General features: G+C 45.1%; 1 protein-coding gene and 1 non-coding gene across 2 annotated transcripts; one reads left to right on the top strand and one right to left on the bottom strand.

Moving 5' to 3' along the window:
- Positions 1-4,554: 4,554 nt before the first annotated feature.
- On the bottom strand, positions 4,555-4,661 carry LOC130501253 (small nucleolar RNA R71). Its single transcript, XR_008939594.1, has one exon. It is a non-coding gene; the product is annotated as a small nucleolar RNA R71 (small nucleolar RNA).
- Positions 4,662-10,111: 5,450 nt separating this feature from the next.
- Positions 10,112-12,657, top strand: LOC108836273 (meiosis-specific protein ASY2-like). The gene is made up of 4 exons (XM_056996142.1): positions 10,112-10,814; positions 10,891-11,064; positions 11,154-11,719; positions 11,812-12,657. Exons 1-4 carry the CDS (start codon positions 10,112-10,114, stop codon positions 12,655-12,657), a joined length of 2,289 nt encoding a protein of 762 aa, XP_056852122.1.
- The last annotated feature ends 1,631 nt before the right edge of the window (positions 12,658-14,288 follow it).

Below are 14,288 nucleotides of genomic sequence, written 5' to 3'. Positions count from 1 at the left end.
GCCGCCCACTCTCTCTCTAATCCAACCATCCGGCCAGTTTGGGTTCTTGCCCACAACATTTTGGTATCAGAGCTTAAGGCTCCTGAAAACTTTGGTTGATTCTACCCTCTTCTGTTTGTTCATCATTTTTGTTATTGTCCTCATATTTCTTATTGCATCAAAAAGTCAAAAAAATTTGTTGGATTGTGTTCTTGGTGTTCTTGCTTGTTCATCATTGTTCTTGCTGCATTTTTGTTAGATCTTTTTGTGTATTCATTTTGTCATTCAACCTGTTTGTGCTCTTGGTCGATTTTTACCTTCCATTTTTGGAGGTTAAATTGATTATTTGCATTAATTTGGTTTGCAATTGCATAAAATCATATAGATTGATTAGTTTGCATTCATTTTTTATTGGCATTTCATTTAATTAGATCTTGCATTTATTTTTAATTTGTCAATCATCTTTTATTTCTTGATTTGCATTTATTTTCCAATCTTCTTTCTTTTTAAAAAACTTTTCGATTTTAAATCTTTTAAATTTAAAAAAAAGAATTCTTACTTTCCTTTTTTATAAAATTTTGAATTTACTTTTCTTAAATCAAAAAAAAAGATTTTCATTCATTGTTTGCATTTAGTTTTGATTCAATCTCATTTAAATTTCATTCCATCTTTTCATTTCTTTAAGTCCTTTTCTTTTACTTTGCCAAATCCTTTTGCATTTGATTTTTTTTTTCTCTCTTAGTTCCTGGAGATATGGGAGACCTAAATGGTGCAGCTGATATCAATGCCCAACTCCAAGCCTTGCAGGCCGGACAAGCTCAGCTCGCGGAAACCCTTAACGCCTTGACTGCACAAATGAATCTCATGGGTCAGGGAAACCAAAACCAACCCAATGGCCAGCCGGCCGCAAGAAGGTTCAGTCCTTACCTCAACCAGCCGCAGTCCGAGTCAGAGGAAGATGAGTCTGAGGAAGAACCACCAGATCGTGGAGGTGCTAACCAAGCCGCTCGAGGTGGGAGACGTGAGTATCGGATCCAAGGAGATGGAAGTCCGATCCGACGGAGAGATGTAAGCCCTTACCAAAGGCGGGATGGAAGCCCTAACCGGAGGAGAGGTCGAGACCGGAACGATGATGCGGCCTTCCAAGGAGGCAAGGACATCAAACTGAAGCCACCTACGTTCGCGGGAAAGGTCGATCCGGACGCTTACATCACATGGGAGAAACGCATGGAATATATCTTTGAGTACTATAAGTACTCCGAGGCAAAGAAGATAGCTGTAGCCGCGGCCCAGCTTACTGATAATGATCTATCTTGGTGGGATCGAGATGTTGCCAAGTCTGGTCCAATACGGAGAGCCCAAAACTGGATTGAGATGGGAACTAAACTCCGAGCGAGGTACATTCCATTACATTATCCTAGAGATTTACTAAAACGTTTTCGTAAGTTATCTTAGGGAACTAAGTCCGTGGAGGAGTACTTTGAAGAGTTTGAGGCCCTAAGGAACCGATTGGAAGTGGACGAGTCTGAGGCGTCCATGATGTCTCAGTTCTTGGAGGGGCTGAACGATCAGATTGCACGGAAGGTGGAGCGCCAGCCGTATGAGGACTTCAACGACCTCTTGCACTATGCCGTCCAGGCTGAGAACCATATCAAGAGAAAGAATGCGGCCACTAGCCGAAGCAAACCTGCGTGGTCTCAACCAGGTTCCAAAGGTGCTGAAAGAAACAAATCCATAGAAGTGGAGAACCGGTTCAAGAAGAACCAAGCTGACACAACTAATGCCGGTTCATCTGACCAAGCTAAGGGTCAAGTTCAAAATCAAAGAACCCGTGATATTACTTGTTTTTAAGTGTCAGGGAAAGGGACATTACGCTAGGGATTGCCCAAACAAGCGTGTTTGGTCCTTAAGGCCGATGGTGAGTACGAGTCGCAGGATGAGGCCGAGTTGGAGATGGTTGAATCTGGTGACGAGATAGTAGACTATGCTGACACTAGAGAGTTACTTGTGACCAGACGATCCCTCAGTGCCCTCTTTGATCCTGAAACCATACAAAGAGAAAACATCTTTCACACAAGATGTACTGTGGAACAAAAGGTATGTAGCCTAATCATTGATGGTGGTTCTTGTTCTAATGTGGCTAGCAAGTATCTTGTTGATAAGCTAGGTTTGGTCAAGACGCCCCATCCTAGACCATACAGGCTCAAGTGGCTTAATGACGAGACCGAGCTTAAAATAGCCGAACAAGTTGTTGTGTCTTTTAGTATTGGTAAGTACCACGACCAGGTGAAGTGTGATGTAGTCCCCATGCAAGCCGGCCATATTCTCCTAGGGAGGCCGCTGCAATTTGACAAAGAGACCATCCATCATGGCCGGACCAACATCTACAGCTTCAACCACAACAACAAGAAGCATAGCCTAGCACCACTCAGTCCACAAGATGTTCATGATATGCAAAAGGCAATGGACCAGTCCAGCAAGGTAAGTAAGACTAACCTTTATATTACTTCTGGTCAAGTGCTTAAATCTTTACATCATGAGACACAGGTGCTACTTATGATCTTTAAGGAAGGTTGTTTTGCAGGTTTTGAGGTCCAAGACGTACCAGCTGAGGTACAAGTACTTATGGACCAGTACAAGGACATCTTTCCTGATGAGATACCAGCCGGTTTACCCCTGATATATGGTGTTTTTCACATCATTGTATATATGGTTTCATTTGTTTCAAGTCACTAATTCGTGTCAGTCTAGTCCTTTTTGACCTTTTACAGGTCTGGAGTTAGTAGAAGGAAGAAGAGAAGGTGCCTGATGAAAAGAAGTCTTTTTGGAGCATTCCTGCGGAGAACACTCAAGAGAACAGTCCCGAGACTGTTCTCTTGCAAGCGGAACAAGCAGACGGAGTGATCCGGAGATTGTTCCAGACGAATATGGAAACTCCTATTTCGGGAATTAAAGCTCTGTTGTCCTAATCTCTTTTCTTCTAATTGGCGCCTCCATATAAAAACGCCATCTATCTATTTTCGATTTTTCTTACGCTAGTTTTACAAGAGAACACTGAGATTGCGAACTGCAACTTGTAAGGGAGAAGAAACCCATCCTCTCATAGAGAAGATCATCTGAACCCTTTTGTTTCATACTCTGTTCTTATGCAATTTTATTCAGGATTTATGTCTTTGTCTATTTGCATCATGATCGAGTAGTAGCCTTGCTCGCCTAGGGTTTTTAGGGTGTTGAGACATGAGCTAAACATAGATAAGCGATCCATAATTGTTCTTCATTCATACTGCTCTTACTGCTTTCATTAAACTGATCACTTGATGTTAGATCACTAGTTCATCACCTAGTTAACCGCTTAGGATGATAACTTGACATGTATTAAATGAGCTTAGTATCCCTAATCAGCGAAAGTAGATATTAGGGTGGTAAGTGAACTGATCGGACCTGTTCTCTAAGGCTTGCAATCGATCCTCATCCCAACGACAGTTAGGTGGTGAGATCGATCTGCAAAGCGATCACTGCCACGACAGTGGAGTGTTCCAGCTGAGTGATCAGAGTTCTAGAAAGCACTTCATCGCGCTTGAATAATTGTTTGGCTCCAATTCAACACCCAATGAAATACCCTAGGCTAGCTCTTGTTTAATTGAATCAATCTTGTGTTTATTTCGCTTGTTCACTATCGCCTATTTCAACCAAATTATATTTTCTTCTTAGCTTGATTCTGGAATTTATAGAACTAGAGTGTAGACTGGTCCTCTGGATTTGAATCTCAAGTACTACAATTGCAACTGTTAACTTGGCAGTAGCAAGGATTCATTTTTAGTGTATCAAGTTTTGGCGCCGTTGCCGGGGACCAGATTTTTTACCTCTAGTTTTCGGTTTCATATCTAGTCTAAGATATCTAACTCGTCTTATTTTCTTTGTTTCAGCTGATGATCCAGGTGCATGACCAGTAGACATACTCGGAGCAACGCACAAGGACCATTGCATCAGCTTACTAACGAGGAACTAGCGAGATTGGAACGACAGAACCGTCAACAGCCGAGATCAACGAACACCAACATGGGTGATCATCCAGATGATCTCACCGCTGCACTTGCACTCATGCAACAGCAGATGCAGCAGATGCAGCAGACGATCCAAGCGCAGCAAGCTGCTGCCGAGCAAGCTGCTCTGAATGCTGCGAACCAGCAGAACCAACAGGAGGAAGTGGTCCAGATCGGGCAGAGAAACTTGCTGCGTAATCTGCCTGCTACGCGATCTGCCATAACCCCTCCACTGTGCACTAGGCAAGACTCCGAGATCAAGCCAGCCTTGATAAGTCTAGTGCAAAGGAAGATCTTCAATGGACTTCCTGCTGAGATACCGATGGACCACATCGAGCACTTTGAGAAGATGTGTGGTTTCACTAAAGCGAATGGAGTACCACCCGATTACATCAAGTGTACTCTGTTCCCTTTCTCTCTTGATGGGAAAGCTGCTCGCTGGCTTGATTCACTACCCACAGGATCACTCACCACTTGGGAACAAGTCCGAGAGGCCTTCTTAAGCCACTTCTACACGAAATCGAAGACGGCGGCTCTGAGACAGAAGATCGTGACCTTCAAACAGCTGGTGGACGAGCCGTTCTGCGATGCTTGGGAGCGATTCAATGTCTACCGCAGAGAGTGCCCACATCACGGTTTTGAGGAAGACTATCTGCTGGGAGTGTTCTACGATGGAGTAGGCTGGGAGTACAGGAACGCTTTGAACTCAGCCAGTAAGGGATATTTCATGACTCAGTCCACTCAAGGTGCATTTGAGTTGATTGAGAACATGGCCTCAAGCTCAGCTGACAATAACCGCGAGACTGATCGCACTCAGAAGGTGAAGAGCATCGGTAACAGCAAGATTGATGAGCTCTCTGCCAAGGTCGATCAGCTGATTAAGAGTAACCAGAACCAGGTCTTCATCATGGAAGAATCCCCTCAGGATAAATCTACCGCGGAAGGCACATCAGAGGCAGGTCAGTCGGCTGAGGATCAGCATAAAGTGAGTTATGTGAATGGGCAAGGATGGCAGTTCAAGAACTATCACCCGAACCCAAACGTGAGGAACAATCCCCACCTGTTCAACGCCCCTAAACCAGACGATAAAGCTCAAGGAACCCAGGGTCAAAACAGTGGATACCAAAGGCCTTATGGCAATCAGGGGAGAACCTTTGTCCTCAACCCAGCTCAGAATGCCCAATTCCACAGCCAGAAACAGCCGGTTAATCAGCAAGCTGCACAACCGACTCAGACTGCTCCGCATGATGACATGAAGAGCCTCGCCAATATGATGAGCCAACTGCTCCAAGGACAGCAGATCCAGGGGAAAGCACTGAACCAGGTCACAAACGACATCAACACCAGGATGAATCATATGTTCAATGACCTGAGTGCGAAGTATGACAATGTCTCAAGCTATATGAGACAGATGGATATTCAGATTGCTCAGACTGCTGAGAATGTGAAGAGACAGCAAGGAACTCTCCCTGGAAAAACAGACAAGAACCCCAAGGAGTGCAATGCAGTAGGTTTGAGGAGTGGAAAGCAACTGCCTGATCTAGACCCCAGGAGATTCACATCGGCTGAGAAAGGGAAGCATAAGGAGTCGGATCAGCCATCTAAAGCTGTACCCACAGATGAGGATGATGCAGAACAACCTACTGAGACTGTTCCGACTGAAGCAGAGCGACCCGCTGGGGTTGTTCCACCGACTGCAGCACCTTCTCCTGCTCGTCAGTATGTACCGAAGGTTCCTTACCCTGTTCCAGCTAAGGCTACACGCAAGGATAAGGAAGAGATGAAGTGCAGGAAGATGCTGGAAGACCTAACTGTCAAGCTCCCTCTGATGAGTGCGATCCAGATGATACCATCCATGCGTAGCTTTGTCAAAGGACTGATCTCTGGGAAGATATCTGATGACAGCGAGTTCATGATTGTCTCTAAGGAGTGCAGCGCGGTGCTCCAGAACAGAAGGATCAAGAAGATGGGTGATCCGGGAAAGTTTGTTCTCTCGGTTCAGATTGGGAGAACACTTTTCTCATGCTCATTGGTCGATCTAGGGTCGAGCATAAACCTCATGCCATATACTGTGGCTAAGCGCCTTGGATACTCGGACTTCAAGCCTACCAGGATGTCCCTAGTGTTTGCTGATCGATCTGTGAAGTCTCCAGTTGGAATCCTAGAAGATCTTCAAGTTCTGGTTGGAAACACCATTGTTCCTGCCGATTCCGTTGTTCTGGAAGTTGAGGAAGATTCCAATGATCCCCTGATCCTAGGCAGACCATTCCTCTGCACTGTTGGAGCTATCATTGATGTCCGACAAGGGAAGATTGATCTCCACCTTGGAGATATTGTGATGAAGTTTGAGATGGATCAGATGCTCAAGAAACCGATGCTGGATGGACAAACTTTCACTGTCCAAGAAGAAGGTGATCCATTAGAGCCGCATGAGGGAATGATAGAGGAGATTCTCACCGAGGATCCGCTTGAACTCGCCTTAGTCAGAGCTGAATCCGAGCAGAGCTTAGAGAGTGTTGATGCTGATGCATATGCCAAATTCCTGGATTCAGCCAAGAGTATTGAGAGAATGGTGGTGAATCTAAGTCTGGGGGAGAACAGCGAGTCCAGCACAGCGACTGGAACAACCGCGCCTCAGAACCCGACTGTTCCGGCAGCTCAGACCGATGACTCATGGAGCGAGCTGAAAGCTCCAAAAGTAGAGCTCAAACCCCTTCCCAAGGGCCTCAGGTATGCATTTCTTGGACCCAATTTCACATATCCTGTTATTGTGAATGCTGATCTGAACAATGCAGAGACTGCTCTGCTCTTGTGTGAGCTGAGAAAATATCGTAAGGCTTTGGGTTATTCTCTAGCTGACATACCTGGCATTTCACCTGATCTGTGCATGCATAGAATACACCTGGAAGATGAATCGATGACTTCTGTAGAACATCAGAGGAGGTTAAACCCAAATCTAAAAGATGTTGTTAAGAAAGAGATAATGAAACTTCTAGAAGCAGGTGTGATCTATGCGATCTCTGATAGTAAGTGGGTTAGTCCTGTGCATGTAGTACCGAAGAAAGGTGGGATCACTGTGATAACCAATGAAAAGAATGAATTGATCCCCACTAGAACAGTTACTGGTCATCGCATGTGCATTGATTTTCGTAAGTTGAATGCTGCGACTCGTAAGGATCACTTCCCACTTCCTTTTATTGATCAAATGCTTGAGAGATTGGCTAACCACCCTTACTATTGCTTTTTAGATGGTTATTCAGGTTTCTTTCAGATTCCCATCCATCCAGATGATCAGGAGAAGACGACGTTCACATGCCCTTATGGAACATGTGCATACAGGAGGATGCCCTTTGGCTTGTGCAATGCTCCAGCGACCTTCCAGCGATGCATGATGTCAATTTTTACTGATCTGATCGAAGACATAATGGAGGTTTTTATGGACGATTTCAGCGTCTATGGGAGCTCCTTTCATGTCTGTTTGTCAAATTTGTGCAGGGTGCTGAAGCGATGCGAGGAGAAGCATCTGGTGCTGAACTGGGAGAAATGCTACTTCATGGTCAGAGATGGGATTGTTCTGGGACACAAGATATCAGAGAAAGGCATTGAGGTGGACAAGGCAAAGATCGAGGTCATGATGAGTCTGCAACCACCAACTTCAGTGAAGGGAATCAGGAGTTTCTTGGGACACGCTGGCTTCTATAGGAGGTTCATCCAGGACTTCTCTAAGATCGCGAGACCACTCACTCGATTGCTCTGCAAGGAAGCTCAATTTGCTTTTGACAGTGACTGCCTAGCCGCATTTCACACGATCAAGGGAGCTCTAGTCAGTGCACTAGTTGTCCAACCTCCAGACTGGGATCTTCCTTTTGAGATCATGACGGATGCAAGTGATTTTGCAGTTGGAGCAGTCCTTGGACAGCGTAAAGACAAGAAGCTTCACGTGATCTACTATGCAAGCAGAACCTTAGATGAAGCTCAGTGCCGATACGCAACCACAGAGAAGGAGCTCCTTGCCATCGTATTCGCTTTTGAGAAGTTCAGATCCTATCTGGTTGGATCAAAAGTGATTGTGCACACAGACCACGCGGCTCTCAAGTACCTACTCACGAAGAAGGATGCTAAACCGCGGCTCTTAAGATGGATTCTTTTGCTCCAGGAGTTTGATCTGGAGATAAGAGACAAGAAGGGGGTTGATAATGGAGTAGCAGATCATCTCTCTAGGATGAAGGTGTCAGACGAGACAGTTCTAGATATGGAACAACCGATGGAGTACGTCAATGTGATTGGTCTGCGCAACATGGAACAGTCGTCACCTGTCATCAAGGACTATTCCCGCATAGAAGGAGCATTCGTTGCAGTGATCCAGAAGGAGTACCCGAACCTTCCATGGTTTGCTGAGATTGCCAACTTCTTGGCAGCTGAGAAAGAGCCTTTGAGGTTCACTGGGAATGAGAAAAGGAAATTTCTAAGGGAGGCAAGACACTACTTCTGGGATGAGCCGTATCTCTATCGGCAAGGCAAAGATGGGATCTTCAGGAGGTGTGTTCCAGAGGCTGATATTCCAGGGATCCTTCACCACTGCCACGGTTCTTCTTATGCTGGTCACTTTGCCACCTTCAAGACAGTTTCCAAGATCCTACAAGCCGGTTTCTGGTGGCCCACTATGTTCAGAGATGCTCACGCTTTCATATCTCGATGCAATTCATGCCAAAGGATGGGGAGTATAAGCAAAAGAAACGAGATGCCTCAGAACTACATCTTGGAAGTTGAAGTGTTTGATTGCTGGGGGATCGATTTCATGGGACCCTTCCCAGTCTCTCACAAGAACGAGTACATCCTAGTTGTTGTGGACTATGTCTCCAAGTGGGTAGAAGCGATTGCTAGTCCAACCAATGATGCGCGAGTTGTAACCAAGATGTTCACCTCCATCATCTTTCCGAGATTTGGAGTGCCTAGAGTGGTTATAAGCGATGGTGGAACTCACTTTATCAACAAGTTGTTCCAAGGGTTGCTGAGCAAGAATGGTGTCAAACACAAGGTTGCAACCGCCTATCATCCTCAAACAAGTGGTCAATGTGAGGGGTAAAACTCACACCTAGATTTTAGATCAGGTTTTATGTTTAGAAAAGGATAGGGAAAGATTATCGCGGGCTGAATCCCGTAAGAACTTGATGAATGAACTTCGATTTGTATTGATATAGTAGAAATGGAATGGTTACAAAAGACGATCTTTGATGAATATCAAGACTATAAAAGAATTACAAATAAGAACGTTTCAATGAAAGTTGAGTAAGATATGAGTAGGGTCGGCCCCTCTTCTTAGTCTTCGACCTTCTCTTTTTATAGCTTTGGACTTCTTTAGGTTGTTTGCAACTGATCTCCGAGATCCTCTCCGCTTGAGGTGGAATCTGCAACAGCTTCCCTTTGACCGGGTCCTGCGCTTCTTCTTGTTGTGACGTGAGCTTCCTCTTCGTCGTGACCTCCTTAGTTAGGATCCTTAGTTTTGAGCCTTCGGCTTCTACTTAACTCTTTTAGATTTAGAACTCGTGATGGGCTTATCACGGCCCATCGTCTTCTTTTATTATTGAATGATCAGCTACCGGGCCATATTCGGGCCCAACAGTTGCCCCCAGCTTTCGAGATAAGATTTCTTACTCGGGAGCTTAACCTAGCCGCTGAACCTCAATCTTTTCTGTTGAGATAATGATTACTAGCTTCGTTCAACGAAGATATTATTTATTTGAATTAACGGTCGAGATCTCTTCTGATGAAATCAACGACTCAGATGAGAGGAGTTTTGAAATATTTACTCCGATTTTCGAGACTTGACAAGATATAAAGCAGCTAACATTAACTGCCGCTGTCCATATTCTCCACGCCTCCACTCGGTTTCCAAGGTAACTTCTCTTCCACTCCTTTTTTTTACTACGTTTTTCTCATTTTTTTTTTACTTTACTTTTTACTTCATCCTTCGATTCACCATTAATCTCCTGCGAATTTCTTAGAATCCTTGGTTCCTAAGAGATTTGGTTAGCCTATTCCTTCTTTTCCCCTTTCAATCTCTTCGATTCTCCTTACCTTTCTTTTTAATGGACCCTCCGAAAGAAGGTTCCGGCGAGACCGGAATCTCTGCCTCCGGGAAGCGTTTAATGAAGGTTAAGCAAGAAATCGGTGAAAAAATGAAAAGAGACAAGAAGGAAATCAAGGACTCAATTGCGGGGAGGGTCTCCAAGCGGGTGAAGAAGAAGGAAGTTTCTGGCGGGAGTACCTCTCTGGGCCCTCACTCGCCTTCCTCACTAAAGATTCAAGAAGTCGTTAACCTCATGGTTCAAGCCCATGGCCAAAAGGAGTTGGCCAAGGTTTGTTCTTCCGACGAAACTCCTGAAACCGCCCCGGAAGGTTGGTTCTGCATTCACGAGAAGTATATCTCGAAATGCCACCTTCGGTTCCCACTTCCAGATCTCCTGTTAGATCTTCTTGATCATTACCAACTAGCCCTCTCTCAGCTTTGTCCCTCAGCCATCCGGGTGATAAATGGTTTCATCACCAGGGCTAAGGAGGAGGGGATCGTTGTTGGACTGACCGAGCTTATGAGCCTTTACACGATCAAGGAGAGCTCTAGCAAAGATGGTGGTAGCGGTACCTACTATCTTCCTTGTCGTCCTAGGCTTGGTCTTTTCAAGTCTTCCGGTAGTGATGACGATTGGAGGAAGAAATATTTCTATGTCAAGATCGACCCCACGACGGTTCCCGTGGGTCGTGCTCTCTCTGTTGTTTGGTCCGATATATCTGGTTAGGAATTTGTTAGGATCGTGCCTTCCTTGTTTCTAATTAGCATTATTTACTGAACCCTCGATTTCATGTGCAGATACTGAGGATCCTCCTAAGCTTACTGAGAAGCTGTCTAGGGCTCTTTTCCGGAAGCTAAATCAAAGCTCCAATACCTGGGCATCTTTTGCCTCTTCTCGTATTGAATCAGCTAGGTTCCCGGATCGGTACAACGCCAGGTTCCCTGACCCGATTCCTGCTGAAGATTTAGAAGGTAATTTTCGGGTTTTGCTTATTATTATTATTTTTTTTTTATTTCTGGATTTGCTTTCAGAGATAACTAACAAGCTTTCAACTGTTTAGTTTCTGAAGGTCCTTTCGTGGTAGATCTTTCGACTGGAGCTAGTACTTCCGAAACTGAAAAGACTCAAGCTCCTAAGATGAGGCCTTCTTTCCGTTCCAGGAACAAGCCTGCTGCAGCTGCCAGCGCTTCGCGAGGCAGCGATAAGACCCAAGGAGGTGCCTTCCTCAGCTCATTGAAGGAGGTCCTTGATGACGGGACCTCTGTCCCTGCTAAGGATGTTAACCCAGTTGAGCCCAGAGCTCAAGATGTTGTTCCCCGTCCTGAGGTTCCGACAGTTGAAGCTAACCCCCAAGCTGCTAGAGACCCTCTCGAGGTCGAACCTCCGAGAAACAAGAGGTCTCGGACCGATTTGGGAGATAGACCCGCCAGATCCTCCTCCTCGTCTTCGCGGGGAGGGACCGTGGGTTGGAACTTCTCCCATTCTAAGCCGGGATCGATATTGGATGATCCTTGGGGTTTGGCAACCATCATGAGGCATATGAAGATGGTAGGATGCTCCATGCCTTCGATCAATGGTATGACCAACAAGGAAGAGTACGTTGAGATAGCTCACCATGTGGGTCAGGTACGTAGTCCTGTTACTCCCTGGTTCGCTATCAATCCAAAATATTTTTTTTGTTTAAAACGTATATATATATTTCTTTTTTTTTGTTTTAGCTAGCTGGAGCCATCAACAGGGCTCAGCTGAGGTTTGAAGAGACCGTGCATGGTGCTCCTAGCGCTGGAGACTTAGCTCAGGCTACTGAGTTGTTCAAGACTACCAAGACGGAGCTCGACCTGGCTCGTGCTCGAGTTTCTGAGCTTGAAGCTGAGGTCGGGAGGCTCGGTTTGAAGGCTGATACTCAACAAGGGAAGATCGAAAGTCAGGCCATCGATATTCGGGTGAAGAGTAGGAAGATCAATGAGTTAGATGCTGCTCGCAGGATAGCTGAGCACCAGGTCCAAGAGTTGATCGCCTCGTCTCAGGTTAGTCAACAGAACAAAGAGGCTGAAGTTAAACTGGCTGTCAGGAAAGGTAAGAAGGAGGTGGCTGAAGCCTACAACAAGATCCTGACCTCTGTGAAGGAGAAGTTTGTCAAGAAAAAGGAAGAGACTGACGCTCTGATCTATGCTCAGGAGCTTCAGGCAAACACCGAACTTCTGAAGGATTTATTGTCTAAGGAGATTGAGAATGCTGAGGAGGAGTATCATCGTTTGATGATTTTGATCCCGGATGCTGGTGCTGCATACGAGAAGGCTCAAGTTTCTGATTTCTCAGTTAGCAAGCTCCCCATTCCTCAATTCTCCGAGAGCTCAGGTACTTTCGAGATCAATATGTTTAATCCGACGTTTTCTGGAGAATATGGTTCTAACTTGGGTTCGGTCTCTCCTGATTTAGTTCCCGTTGAGATGACCCCGGGAGGTGACGACCAGGATGTTGAAGAAGAGGTTCCTGTTAAGGAGGGTGATCCTATCGAGGAGGATAAGGATGATGAAGCTGATCCTGGATCCAAGGAAGGTTAAGAGCTGATGCTCTTTATGTTTTAAAACTTATGCCCAATGGGCTTCTTTATCTTTTGCTTTCAAGACTTATAGCCTGAGGAGGCTTTTAAACCTTTATCTGTTTGCACTTCGAATCTTTGTTAGCCTGGGGAGGCTTTTAAACCCTTGTTTAATTTCAAACTTGGTTTTCTTGTTTCGTTTTTAGTTTTTGGCTTTAGTCGTGAAATATGACAGCTTAATCATAATCGATCCTTTCAATAAGTCTGGAAGACTTTGGTCGTTTTTTTTTTGTTCCTTAAGAGGATTTCTTGAAGTATCGGGATTAGCTTAGGGTTTTTAGGAACCTAAGTTCTGGACACCTTAGGTGGGGGTTCTTGGGAACCTAAACTTGTTTGTGGGATTTTAAGACCCGTTGAGACTTGCTTAGGATTTTAAGACCTTTGTGATTTGATGAGGATTTTAAGACCTCGAAGATTTATAAGGATTTTAAGACCTTGGAGAATTGACAAGGATTTTAAGACCTTGGAGATTTGGTAAGGATTTTAAGACCTTAGATCCAGGTTCGTCGAGACCTGATACTGTCTGAAGGATTTTAAGACCTTTAGGTTCAGGTTCGTCGAGACCTGATATTGCTTTGAAGGATTTTAAGACCTTTAGGATTGTTAAGGATTTTAAGACCTTAGGTTCAGGTTTGCAAGGACCTGTTTTGTTAAAGAATTGAGATAACGAGAATAATTTCTTTATTGATAATTGGATACATGGTATCATAGTAATCATACAATTGTTGTATTACGATGATCATACACTTGCTGCGCGGGCTATGTGATTTTAATCAGACATATGCCCCCTTTGATTGTAGTGAACGAAGTGTTTGAAATGAGGTTGGGGCTGCACTCATGACGGAGTTGCCTACGTACCCAGTCAAGGGATCAAGCCTAACGTAGTTCGGGAATTTTAGGTACCTAATGATAATATCTCTTAAGATTCGTGGCATTCCACGATCTGATTTCAGGTACCCCAGTTCGCACCTTTCGGAGTTTGTAGACGCCAGGTCGTACCACGTGGATGATCTGGTAGGGACCTTCCCAGTTGGTTCCTAACTTCCCAGCATTTGGTTCTTTGGTTCCTTCGAAAACTTTCCTAAGTACTAGGTCTCCAACAGCGAACTGTCGGAGCCTGACTTTGGAATTGTACTGTCGTGCCATTGCTTGCTGATAGTTCTGAATGCGAATCAAAGCTCGGTCCCGCCTTTCCTCGATTAGATCGAGGCTGTCGGTTAGGAGTTGATCATTAGCTGCGGGATTGGATGTACAAAGTTCCCGGCGTAGGCTACCAGCAATGGTTTCGGCTGGAACGACGGCTTCCATCCCATATGCTAAGGAGAAAGGAGTTTCTTCTGTAGCTTTTCGTGGGGTGGTTCGACATGCCCAAAGTACTTCAAGTAACTTCTCTGACCAGAATTCCTTCTGGGTTCCGAGGCGTTTCTTGAGGTTTGCTAGTATTGATTTATTAGCAGCCTCCGCCTGTCCGTTACCTTGAGGTCGGCGAGGTGATGAGAAGGTCAGGCGGATATTCCACTTGTCACAAAATATTTTGAAATCGTGGGATATGAATTGTCCTCCATTATCGGTTACGATTTCGTACGGGACGCC

Source organism: Raphanus sativus, unplaced genomic scaffold, assembly GCF_000801105.2.
Source record: "Raphanus sativus cultivar WK10039 unplaced genomic scaffold, ASM80110v3 Scaffold0135, whole genome shotgun sequence".
Classification (NCBI taxonomy): domain Eukaryota; kingdom Viridiplantae; phylum Streptophyta; class Magnoliopsida; order Brassicales; family Brassicaceae; genus Raphanus; species Raphanus sativus.
Note: the sequence above shows the minus strand (reverse complement) of the source record. Positions and strands in the feature narration are given on the sequence as shown.